General features: G+C 44.8%; 1 protein-coding gene across 1 annotated transcript in view; it reads right to left on the reverse strand.

Annotated features, from left to right (window-relative positions):
- The window catches only part of LOC118217258 (vesicle-fusing ATPase-like), a 53812-nt gene extending 40163 nt beyond the window's left edge, over nucleotides 1-13649 (reverse strand). Inside the window, exon 1 of the mRNA XM_035399125.1 lies at nucleotides 13502-13649. Within this exon, the coding sequence (XP_035255016.1) occupies nucleotides 13502-13513 (12 nt within the window). The 5' untranslated portion in view covers nucleotides 13514-13649. The remainder of the gene's footprint in view (nucleotides 1-13501) is intronic.
- Between the last annotated feature and the right edge of the window lie 348 nt (nucleotides 13650-13997).

The raw sequence follows: 13997 nt of genomic DNA on the forward strand, positions 1-13997 counted from the left end.
GTTTGTGTCTAAGGTTAGTCATCACATCGCTCATTTTCTCACAAGATGTCCAAATTTTGAGCGGTGCTTGGAATGTAGCATTCAGAGCTCCATATTCCAGATTGGTATTGACCATGCTGAAGGCCCAGATAACCTGGCAGAAGAGAAAAAGATCCCAGATCCAGCTGGGTTCTCCACCCAGGAACCACCTGCTCTGCTGTATTTGTACAGCGCGTGCCTCTGCAGCCAACTGAGTGTGCATGGGAGTGCTGTTGGACACATGCAGGCATTTTACCAAAGCATTGAGAGGGAGTGGGAGGGAGGGAAAGGGAGAGACAGGGAGAGGGAGGGAGAGAATACTACAATGTAAGGTTCCTTTGCACCATCACTGGCAGTCGCGTGTTGCCATAGCTGCAGAGGTTGAGAGCAGAGGCCTCAGCCTGCTGATATCTCTGCCGGCAGTACTTGTTGTGATTTACATCACAGGGATCATCACGCGTGGTCGGGAATCAACACACGCAAACGGGGATCATCACACACAAACGACGATCATCAAATACACATGGGGGTCATCACACACAGGCGGGATCATCACACACAGACAGGGAACATCACACACAGACAGGGAACATCACACACAGACAGGGATCATCACACACAGAGAGGGAACATCACACATAGACAGGGAACATCACACACAGACAGGGATCATCACACACAGACAGGGAACATCACACACAGACAGGGATCATCACACACAGACAGGGAACATCACACACAGACAGGGAACATCACACACAGACAGGGATCATCACACACAGACAGGGATCATCACGTACGGAAGGGGATCCTCACGCATGACCCTCGGTTTAAGCTGCCTGCATCTGCAGGTCCCATAAACGCACTCAGATCAAGAAAGGCTGCGCCGCAATGTCACTCGACCGGGGGACGAAGTAATCCATTATAAACACGGCGGGGTTTACGGAAGGTTTGCGCTTGCAGGAATGATGCTCCGCACGTTACGCCCTGGCCAGGGCGCTTGGCTTCTTCTAGCGCAAGGCCACTGGCTGGACACAGTGCAAAGCACCCTGGGTAATTTCAGACGAAGGCTATGAGAGGAAATTACCGCCAAAAACGCAGCGAATTAATTTAACTGAAGAAGCGGGTTCCCCCAGCTCACAGAGCAGGGATTTCATCCGCAATTAATCCCGTTAATCGGCCACTATTCTGAGAGGGGAGCGGCGTAACACCCCTCCGTCTCCTCAGCGACAGGCAGCCCGTCTGACACGGGCAGCGGGGGCGTGGCCTTCGTTCAGACTGAAACCCCGGAGAGCAGCATCACGTGCAGCAGCTCGCCTCTCATTGACGATGAAATCCCTAACTCTTACACACCGAGAGTAGTGATCCTAATGCCCAAAATGGCTGGAGCAATGACATCGTATCTAAGTGGCCACCTGCTGCTTCCATGCACTAGTAAAGCACTGCTTTGAAGAGCGGAAGATTCTGATTGGTAAACGAGCCAATGGGTGGGCAGCGTGTGGTAGCTGTGGAATTGAGGAAGACTCACTGTCAGGAAGGCGTGGGACGAAAGAAATGGGTTCCAAGCGAACGCGACAACAAAGCAGCACAGACAGATGAAGTCATTCAAACATAAGAAAAACACACAAAACAATACAAAAAAACCAAACAAAACACCAAACAAAAAGAGGGAACAAGTATTTTTAAAATATTGTCCACAGGCATTTATCTAAGCAGAGCTTTTTGGGTCATGTTGAAACATACTGTAACCCAATCTAAGACCTTCTGAGAAGCTTTGCATGAAACCGCTTGCAGTACAATTGAATCAAGCAATACCCTCACATCAATTACTTACCATTTTGGCTAATATGCCCCCTATTGAACATTTCACCGGCAGAGAGCCCATTTGTCAGGTTCGGTGGTAATGTGCAGTGTCGGCACAACGCGGGCATCGCAGTGCTCCTGGACAGCCTCTGCCAGGGGCGCAGAGACTGGCATTAATAAAGCATTACTTTCCTGTAAATTACAAAAGGTCTGCTGAAAAGGGCATCTCTACGGTGCACCTTCACAGAAGCAGCCAGCAGCGCTGTGCTGACACGGTGTTCAGCATTCCATTAGCCTGCGCAGTTTCCTTTAAAAACCGAATTTCCCGATGCCTAATCTGGCCATCGGAGACGAGCAGAACCCCGCTCAGAGACGAGCGGCGGACTCGATCGAGAGGTGAAACAGCTCCGAGCCCGAAGGTCACACTCGCGTTCACGGCGCTCTGAGGCTCGGCGCTCAGCGTGCGAAGTCGAGGGCTCGCGGAGCTGAGAGGGGAGCGTACAGGAACGGCGCGAACGAGGGCGTTCCAATCACGGCGTGACGGACGACACAAACGGCAGCGAGCTAAGCGCGAACGGCGCTCGTCGTCATCGCAAAACTGGCTGAAATTCGACCGGCTCTTTCGGCAGGTCTGCGAGTTCAGCGCTACCCCGCCACGCCTACTCACAACTTCCCCCTCATGTATAAAACTGAAAAACAGGGACTGGACAACCCAAATGGAATTTCTGTCTCTGATTTTATTTGCAGCTCGGCGCCGGGAACGCCCCGCGGCCATCAGAAGGTCAGACCCGCCCCCCCCCCCCCCCCCCCCCCCGCGGCAGAACGAGACGAACCCCGCGCCGTGTCTCCGGCTCCTAGGACCCGCCAATAAACCCGCACGGAGGGGCGCAAACAACGCGCAAGCACGCACTCCCTACAGCGCATGCAGGCACACGCATGCAGTATACACTGTAAATCTTTAAAAAAAGACACGAACGCGTGATCACATATACAGTATACACTTACTATTAGACGAGCAAGCATATTCAGGCCAGGCCTGCATTAAGAGATTAGCCCACACAGACATGCATGTATTAAGCACGCATGCATTTGCACGCGCAACCACAAACGTACACGCTGAAAACGTGCCATACGCCTACTGTCCGGGATTAATCCCTACAGTCAAACGCACACTGCAATGGCAGAACCAGCAGCACCATCTGTGTTTGGGTGTGTGCGCGCGCATGTGTGCACGTGTGTGTGTATGCGCAGCATGCATTTGTGTTTCTATGCTAGGACTGGACACAGAGCAGGCAACCAAGTTCATATACAGTTGAGGTTTTATCATTTATGAACACGTTGCTGACTTCACTGAGACTTCACTGAGACAGACACAGGGAAGCCATGTTGAGCCATGAGTTGCTCATATTTCCTTTAAACGAATGAATAAATGGGCAAATGACACTTTCTTTCTTCAGCTACTCAATTATAAATCAATCACTGAGATCCATTTTATTTAGGATTTCCCCTGGAAGAGCTGGAGCCTGAATCCAATCCCCTTTCACTTCACCCGCACCAGCAGAGAAGCTTCTAAATATAGCACTGCTCAGCGCTCACACAGAAGGTGGCAGTGGATGGAGACAGTACGGAAAATATCAGAGACAGACACACACACACATGCACACACACACAAAGACAAAGACAATCAATCGGGCTGAGACACTCTCTAACATACAAAGACATGCAAACGCACATCACAGGCAGATAAACAGACTAACTCACTCTAACATACAAAGACAGGCAAACATGTATCACAGGCAGATAAACAGGTTGACACAAAAGCGCGTGTCTGTGACAAAGCGGCATATCAAAAGAGCCAGATGCGCACACATCCACGCCACAGAGACAGCTCCATAGCCACAGCAGACGTCAGAAGAGGCCGCAGGAATACAGCATCGGTTGCCACGGCATTAGCACGCAGAACACAAACATGGCAACGGGACAGAAGCTGTTGATGATGTATGACGTTAACCACGGGAGGTGGAGCTCATCATTTGTTCATTAAAAATTAAAAATTAAAAATTCAGTGAATGTTTGAACCGGAATGGTTACGACAGCCATTTACATATCGTATAAATGCACTTGACTGCCCTCACAGCAGATAGGTTTTGAGAGAGAGAATTCTCAGATGAAGGAGCCAGTGGAAGAGATTGACAGGCACTCGCCATACCTGCTGTGAACCTGCTGTTCACCTGCTGTGAACTCAAGCTAGCCTCTGGCCACGCCCAGGATTAGGGTGCATCATGCAGTCAGGTTACCATGCAACTCAGCTAATTGACTAGCTTGCCAGAGAGCCACTTCAGCGCTTACGCTCAGGGAATTCCCTGTCACCGCGCACCTGTCACTCTTTCTCACCACGACAGGGTTTCGTCAAACAGAGCAGGATTGTTTTATCCCACAAAAATTCATTATCGATTTCCTGCTTTTCCTGCACATTCTTCCTCATAGATTCAGTGTAGTGATGGGATCATGCTTCCTTCTCTTTTTGGTAAACTGCTCCGATTGGTTAGCAACATTTTATCATTTTAGAGAGCGAAATCTCAAATTGGTCCCGGTGATGTAGGCTAGTTGTTATTGCTTGAGGCACTGAGATGTCCTTGTGACCACCCTCAGCTACAGCGATAGCTGTTGTTACTGTATAATTGCGTTAACAGGGTTTCACAGATATACTGAAAGTTAGACTTTGAACACGGGCAACGCCATTAACCAGCCGATGGCAGGAGCTCATTAGAGAAATAACGGCTTGGAACACAGCGAGGAATGCTGGGAAATACCCTTACAGCGGCCTACCGTGCTAAAAATGCAGCAGAGTCTTCTTAGGAAGTCACTGTTCCTCCTGGGCTCCCTCTAATAATTACCAGGTGAGTCTCATGCCTTCAGGCCTGAGTAAATCCCATCTTGGCTGGATGGCAGTGAAAAACGAACCCTAGCAGCCCATTCCCTTCCTCTTCCTCTCCCTCCCTCTCTCCTCGCCCCTCCTCTTCCACACATACAGACTCCACTGCTTTAAAGCAGGGTCTGTTGGTTCAGGCTGACTATGGCATTCGAGGAGCAAGTCAATTAATTAAATTTTAAATGTATTAGTTTATTTGACAGGGATAATACACAGTAATAACTATTTCTGAAAATGTGCCAGTGTTAGGCAGGAAGGCTAATTTTCATCTGTAGACCCGAGGCTCCATGTTTTGGCTGTGGGAGGAAACTGGAGCACCAGAAACCAGTGGAAACCCATGCGAACACGAGGAGAACACGCTAACTCCACACAGAGAAGATCCCCGCCAGCCGGGACTCGAACCCAGAACCTCCTTCCTGCAAGGCATCAGTGCCAACCACTGCGCCACCATGCCACCAAGACAGGGTAGGTATCATTTTAAAATGCTCAATGTAAACCTAATCGTACCTACTGCAATACAGATTAACAATGCCCAAGAACAACTGACAAGCCCCAGCAGTAGTGTTAGCACACAGAAAACATGTACTACCTTAATATGCGCTATCAATTCCTAGGGCCTTACAAAACTGTCAATGTTTGGGATCAGATAACTCTTTAATTATGCATGCCTGGTCTGTTTTAAGACGCATGCCTCCCGCCCGTATTCCGCATCCCGTTAAAAGGACATCAGCGGACCTTTTAGTAACCGAGGGTTACTATAAGAAGGCGCGGAGAACCGGCAGGGCTAATGAGGGCGGCGTTCTCCCCTCAGATCGAATTTCTCCATCAGCGCTGGCGTTGGAGGCGAGGGCGTCACAAGGGGTGGAGACGAGAAAGAACGAGGCGGAGGAACGCTCCCCCGCGGCCGGGCGCGGGTGCGCTCGCACGCTCGCTCGAGTTCCGACGCGGGGCGGCGGCTCGTTTTTGCGGACGGCGGACGGGACGGGCCGCACCGCCACGCGATGCGCCAGGATCTCTGTAAAAGGGCACGGCGCGGTGCGGGAGGAGCTATGAACAGGTGTACTGGGCAAAGGTCCTGCCCGATGAGCGCTTCCCACTGCGGTGCCCAAACGCAGGAGAATCCCCCTCTCACGGGGATCTGAGCAGCGGCTTTCTGAGCTCCCACAGCAAGGCGCCCGTGCAAAAGGCCGACACCATGAATAATGCACCAAAGGAATTACAGCAGGAGCCCAGCCGGCACAGCCCTCCTATACAAACTGCTGACAGAGAGAGAGACAGGGAGAGGGAGAGAGGAAGATAAGGAGAGGGAGGGTGAAGGAGACAGAGAGGGAGAGAGAGAGAGAAAGAGAGAGAGAGAGGGAGGGTGGGAGAGGGAGGGAGATGGAGAGGGACGGAGATGGACAGGGAGGGAGAGAGGGAGAGGGAGAGAGGGAGAGAGGGAGGGTGGGAGAGGGAGGGTGAAGGAGAGGGAGGGAGATGGACAGGGAGAGAGAGAGAGAGAGGGAGAGGGGGAGAGGGAGGGTGGGAGAGAGAGGGAGGTAAGCAGAGGGAGGGTGAAAGAGATGGAGAGAGAAAGAGAGACAGAGAGAGAGAGAGAAAGAGAGAGAGAGAGGGAGGGTGGGAGAGGGAGGGTGAAGGGGAGGGAGGGAGATGGACAGGGAGAGGGCGGCGGCTGCTGAATGTCCTGTCTGACATTGCCCGGACAGGCTCCGCCTCCACCATTATTACATCATCACACCAATCACTCCTGATTTAACCCTTTTCTTTCCGTGGCAGGGTTGCACAGCTACGCACCTAATCTGCCTGAGACCTAATCTTCACTGGCGTGGTTTTGTAGGAAAGCTCATAATGAGATTAGACAGGGACAGGGTCAGACGGAAAATGCTTTCTGGGTACAGGTAGATATCTTACACAGCGTGCTGCACACAGAATATCAGCTTCAATTTAAAATGTGCTAGTTGCCCACCAAGAAATCGCAATAAGAACATAACTTGATCCCAAACACCAAGTCAACATTACAGTCCAAATACCTTTGTGAAAACAACACAAACGTACAAGTGGAGGTACATGTTCCGTGTGTGAATTTCTGTGTGTGTTTACTAATATTTATTGATTTTTTTCAAGAACAGACTGACAAGCCCCAGCAGTAGTGTTAGCACACAGAAAACATGTACTACCTTAATATGCGCTATCAATTCCTAGGGCCTTACAAAACTGTCAATGTTTGGGATCAGATAACTCTTTAATTATGCATGCCTGGTCTGTTTTAAGATGCATGCCACTGATTCAATTAAGTCAAGACACAAGACTGCCTTCGTGACAATTGTGGAAAAAAAAAATGTGACTCATTTGGCAATTTACAAGCAATGCTAACCCATTTGTGCACGCTGCCACTGATTCCCTCACAGGAGACGTGTGGCTGCTGGATGAGAAAAGGGCTGGAAGAGGAGTCAGTCTCCGCTCCTGAGGGATCACACTTATGTTAGTTTTTGCTTCATCCTCCATTCAAACAGTAATTAGCCTACATACTAAATATAACCTTTAATCTAAATGCCCACAAGCAATACAAGCCAGCACACATGTCTTAACTCGATAAATGTTTTGTTTTGAGAAATGAAATGGGGTAAATGTACATGGCCACAGGCATTATTGACTGAATCTTCTGCCAATCATGGCTAATGACCCCAAGATGAAGTAAGCCTCTTCGGTTCCTGGGAAATGTAGGCCAGAGCAAGACCATGTGTGTATAATGTGTCCAACATTTCACATTTCATTTATTAAACAACTTCCCAGTGAACATAAAACATTCTCATAAGGTTACTGGAATGTTTTGCTAATGTTATAACATTGCCACTACATTGCAGAAACACTGTGAGAACATTTTGTATTCGCTGGGCAGTGTCAACACCTGCACCGTTACCTATCACTGAATCAGTGAGAAGAGAGGCTGTAATGTCTTAACAGGTTTGGTGTTCACCATGAAAACCTTCGTAGTCAGTGCCCCAACACCACCAAGATGAAGATACTGCAAGATAACGTTTGATGAACTAGCCTAGCGATTACTCAGAATCAGAAGTGGACCTAAAAACAATAACAACAGGTTTTTTTGTCCCTTAGTTTCTGTCCTTCCATAAACCTGAGCAAGTATACACACACTCAAACATGCTCACTCAACTTACTTAACAATATGACCAACATTCAGGCAAATCTCTAAGGCTCTGGCCAGTAGCCATCTTCAGATTTTGGTCAATGAATTCATAATCACCATCACATGGAAAATTGTTCAAAACTATTAAATCCGTAGCAGCCCGGAAAGAAACCCTTGTGCTCTTCATTACACAGAGCAGTCCCAGGGGAAAACCCCACCGCTGACAGCTGCAGGAGGGGAGATGAGTCAATCTCGCAATAACATCGATTCACAATCTCACTTCACCGCAGTCCCCAAATAGGGGCGTCATAAAATTAACTTCAAGGAAAGCCTGAAAGCACACAACGTAAGTTGGAACAAAGAGCGACTGCACTTGTTTCCAGTAACAGAAAGCAGATGAGCAAAGACATCAACTCGCATAATCCCTTGCATTTCAACCCACCCTGACTTTCCAGGTCATCGGTGCAAAGGGAATTGAGTTCTCAGGTGATTTGGGATTTTTTTTAAAAGTAAATATATATTTTTTTAATTTAATACAAATGGCAAGCAACATGATTCTATACAATCATTGCCAGATTCTATATGATTCTCATACAACCACCCAATTCTATATGATTCTATACAACCACCAGATTCTATATAATTCTATACAGGTACCAGATTTAACTGAAGCTTTTCACATGCAGTCGGCATTAAAGTTTCAGGGACAAACAAAGCAGAAGAACAAGAAGTTACAATTTAGCCTTATGGAATATCCAATCAGCCTAGAGACACTTAATAACAGCTTGCTCTCAAAAAATGGCCAGAGAAACATGGTCAGACACACCTGCAAGCTGTTAAAGTAGCACATTATGTATTTCAACAGACTGTTCAATAAAATTAACGTGTGCACCTTATAATCTATAAACCACTTCTTCTACAGGACTGTTTTTATTGAAATAAAGAACTAAGCGAATAAGAAATCATACTGCAGATAAGAACACTAATTAAGTGCTTAATAATAAATGAGAAAAGGCTATTTATACAATTGATTCATGAATATTCAAATTAATTTGACATGGTGCGCTGACAGTAAGCTGCAGTAACTGCATCTGTTTTTCCAAGCTTGTGTATGAAAAAATATACACTGATATGCCATACATTTCCTATGTATTGCACACACAGATACATACACACACACACAAACACATTCATAAATATAAATGTGTGAATAAAAATGAATTGACTCATTTATAGAATTTCTAGAATATTGGTCATATCACGTGATAAAACACCCTTTGGTTTAGTCTGATTTAGTTCCCAGCCAAATGGATTGCTAGCTGCTACAGTGTGAAAGTAATTACTTTTTACAGCTGCAGAAATTTTGATTTCATTTTAATGGTCTACTTTAAGGTCCTGCTTTTCACAAAATTTATCTTGGGTATCGTAACGCTCTGCAATTATGAAAATATGCAAACTTCAAAATCACACAGTATCTGCTTTAAAGAGAAAACGGTCTTTTTGTCCGTGCTCAAAATACATTTCCCATTGCTTCAGTCAAATAGGCCTAAATATTATACAGGTTTAATTCAAGAACAATGAACATATTCCTTTTCTATCCAAAATTTACCATATTCATTTGGAAGCCATTATTTGTGTGCTTATTACAAGCTACGCAATGAACTATAGCACATTACATAAGCACTGCAATTTTCACGGCTCATGTTCCCACGGAAACGGTATGAAGCATTACAAGAACAAGATGTCTTCTGTCATTTTAGTCATTACTTTTATTCAGAGTGGTTTGGGGCAAACAAGATAGAAGATACAGGCATTGACAATAGCACAAATTGAATAAATTCCCTGGCATCATTACGGTAAGTTGGCAGTGATTCATAAATTGGCAACCCCATCTTGGGAACTGAGCAATCATTGTACAAATCTGGCCCATTTATCAATTGCAATGAATATCAATTATAGTCACACACCAGCTATTGTACATTAAATATAGAGCAACTGTGCCATATGTATTTAAGCGGGGGAAGGGACAGGAAACCAAGTATGGCAAACACAGAGCATTCCAATTTCACTTAATCACTTTATCTTAATTTGGTTTTGGGTTAGCCAACATTAATTGCCATAGAAAATACTGAGATTATGCCATTTTTTTTGTCAAGGCACACACATGTTCTAGAATGACAGGCAATTTCCATCCATGCACACACACACACACACACTCCATCAAAGATCAAACCAAGCAATGTACAACATGTTGTATACAGACACAAACGTTAAAGAAATAAGAATGGACACATGGTAACCACGTTTTATTCAAGTAATGCTATTTGAGCATGCTCCATTTCTAACAGCATTCTGTTAAACTAAAGGCAAAACATAACATAAAAAACTGAACACACAAAAAGTTTGCAGTCATTACCAAGATGGCAGACCATGTTTCTATGCAACACAGTAACCATGGATATTCAAGGCAGGAATATCTTTTTTTTCTTTAAATGACAGACAGTCATTTCTCTCGCAATAAATTAACACGTCAATCACACAGTATGCCAGAAATAAACTATCAACAAATATATTCTTCCCTTTAAAATGCTGAAAGCCTACCGAGATAGATGATGATTCAATTTGCTTATCTGTCATGGAGGTCATTAACTAACCAACTGAAAAAAGAGTCATTTGGTAGCACAGCTGCAGTGTGTGACAACATGGGACAAAGTCTTCTGCAGCCAGCCATGCAATGGCCACAGAGGAATGCAGGCTACGTAATTACTACATTTCCCAACATGCCACAGTCAGAAAATGCTCAAGGATTGAGGCATGAGTTACGAGCCAATAAGTATTCTACCTCTTCATTCACCATCATTTCTATGAATGGGGGACAAGCAATGGATGAGATTGAATAGAGTAGGGATATAATAATACAACTTGATGACGACACGATTTCTCTTAATTTATAACGATATGATATGATTAATAACGATTAATCATGATGCAATACGATTAACTGCGATGTGGATTTGACAATTAGATTTAACAGATTCCCCCACCCCATCCAAATGAAACTCAAGAGATCACTGAAATAACAAACAGCATAACATTCACAGTTAACAAATGTGTTTATTAACTTCAGTGTTCAAACTGCTTAACTAAAATTTAGCCACGTTAATTAACGATTCATCGGGATATGAATCAATTCATGTCACATCGAAGCGGCAGTATGGTGACATTGGCATCGCGGTGCATTGATGCACTGATGTTTCACTACACTCCCAGAAAAGACTACGCTGCCCATGATATCTTGGTCACAATGAACACTATTGGCTTGTGATGAATCTGCATGGTGATATAGGCCTGGATTTAATATGGTTGGTCTGTCTGGTGGGAGAATATGCTAGTCCACATATTCAGACAGTGCATCAGTGCATCTCTGCATGACTTAGCCTAAGTGTAACCTCAGGTTGCTAGCTAAAACATTTAACCCAGAAAATTTAGTTAATTCATCCACCAATATAAAGGGAGCTACTAACTGGACATATTAACACTGCATCATTTATAGTTGTTTGAAAAGATTTTTTGTCCCCAAAAGCTCAGTTTTTCCAACCATTGTTGAAAATAATAAATTGAACCAAGGCCCAAGGTTGGGGTGGACATTCTAGCCTAACAGTAAGGCCTTTCTTGTATTGAGCCTAACCCTTTGGCTATTTCTGTTTAAGTGAATCAATTTGCAAGCCAACAGATATGATTTCATATGCAAACACAAAATGCCCTTCTAAGAGAAGGTGATGGAAGGAAGTGTATAAAATCATTATCCTGCAGACCTGTGTTTCTGCAATAATTAATTTCATACTGTATGGTCACAAAGTAGTCTGGGCAATTTGAATGCTTATGAAAACAAGTAAGAAACTGGTAGGTAGGTGCGCCAGTGATATAAGGAGAACTAGGGATCAATATGCAATGGAAAACAAATCGCTTCGAGGAGCAAAAAATGGACAGTTGGCAATGGACTGATCCATGACGTCACTGCCAGCGCATAAAATTCTCGCAACATTCTGGTAATACTGCAGCATGGTGACCTCTCCCCTGCTCTTCCATTGTTTTCACGTGCTGCACGGATAAGAGACTTCCTTTTCTCAGTTACACTGGCGCATGCACATGAACATGGGAGACAGTGGCCACATCCAAGCCTATATGGTGCCAGAAACCTTAAGACATCAACATCACAAATTACTATATAATTTTGAGAATTATTTCGTGGGTTATCTTTTCTGAGAAGGTGATTAAATTAGCAAAAACAATGGACAAATTACATATTTAACTACGTGTTATCTTGAGACAATGGAACAAACGCAGTGGGCGTCACAGCATCGAGGTTATTTGCGCATCTAATGTGACGTGCTCCGACCTTCACCTTTTTTGCGACACTGATTTTGACAGTATACACTGCTGGGAAAGGTCTATTGCTGGTGCTGAAACTGCAGCATGTTAGCAACATTGCTTACACAGATGATTCGCTATAGGCTACTTGGCCTCGATGCTACGCGTTATTCACGCTAACGGGGACATTTACTAAGCTTACGGCAGACCGTGTTAAACTAAGAAAGACGTTCCGTTACGATGAGATTATCTCCGCAGCACTTGAGCCGTGCCAAGGTTAAACCACGGTAGCTAGCTCCGACTTTCCTGAGCTCTATCTTGTGCAAGTCTCTTTGATGCAGGGTGCTTCATTGGTTTGAAGGGAAATGAAACGTCAGTTCATTCAATTTTTTTCTTCCAGACACGTGTAGGAATTGATGAAAATTAGAGCCCGTTATGTAGCTATTATGCCGAAGGATGCATTAGCTAGGGTAGGAATATTCACGTCGAAATCTCTTGCTTGTTAAATTCAGTCACCAGGCTCAAAGCCTTGGACAAGGTCAGTTGGCCAAACACAAATATGCATGTTTTTTTTTTTTTTGTAATTTTAAAATACGATATAATATCAGCTAGTTAATTAATGTACAGCCAACTCAGGCATACGAGTTGACTTTGATATATAGATCAGACTGTTTGCTAGTTGTGTCTATTAGCAATGCGGCATTATCTCGGTTGCATAATACTTGTCATGCTGTCTGTAGTTGAGAGGTTGTAAACTGACTGGAGAGTTAGCAATCCAGCTATACACATATACACATAGGCTACATTCGCACACACACGCACAAATAGATTATTCTGATGCAAATGTCACTGTCACTAGTGTAGGGTGCAAGGCGGGTGACTGAGCAGAGGTTTAAGGCAAGGGCAATAAAACCACAGTGTGCACCAGGCTTCCAAAACATTTGTTATGTAGGGTAGTCGTTGTACTAATATGCTAATAGAAAATAATTCAAATAATAAGGCTGCCAAGTCAGCGTGCATTTTCTCCGGACTCGCTGAGGTTTGAATGAGATGCGACTTGCTATTGCTGTGTTGCGTTTCTTAGCAGGCAAGCTAACAGCAGTATCTGAACACTTTTTTCCTATATCCATATCTAGCTAGCTAGCTGCCGAAAGACTCCTGCTAGAGTGTAATGTTGCTGACAACGAAGAGTAATTTCTATTTTTTAATCATTTATCAAATGAACTCACCCGGGCCGCCATCTTCCTGTTTGTTGTTGCCGAGATGCTGCTTAGAATGAAAAGTCAAATAGCCGCACTGATAGCGTTGGCTATAGAGCGGAGCTGCGCATGTGCGTACACATCATACGCAATAAAATAATGGCGTGCTTTTTCAAGAAACTCAGCGTATTCAGCTTTAATTGATACAGTCACTTGGTGTGACATACCTCACCCGAGGTCTTTGCTTGTTTATTAAAATGCGGCAGAATACACGGACAAGTGTTTCTTTCATTCACCATACTACTTGGATGGGTCAGACCTACACCCACACCAAGAGTAGCCTACTACACCTTTTTAAGAGACACAGACGCACACGGGTTCAAACGGACAACTGGATGACCTAAGCATACGACTTATGATGGTAGCAATATTCCTGATTTACTTCATGGAACTTGTGATCCAGCACAGGTGTGCCTCAAGCCTATTTAGATCCTAGCCATATACAGAATTGGAAATATAGATGATA

The sequence above is a fragment of the Anguilla anguilla genome, chromosome 17 (genome assembly GCF_013347855.1).
Source record: "Anguilla anguilla isolate fAngAng1 chromosome 17, fAngAng1.pri, whole genome shotgun sequence".
Taxonomy (NCBI): domain Eukaryota; kingdom Metazoa; phylum Chordata; class Actinopteri; order Anguilliformes; family Anguillidae; genus Anguilla; species Anguilla anguilla.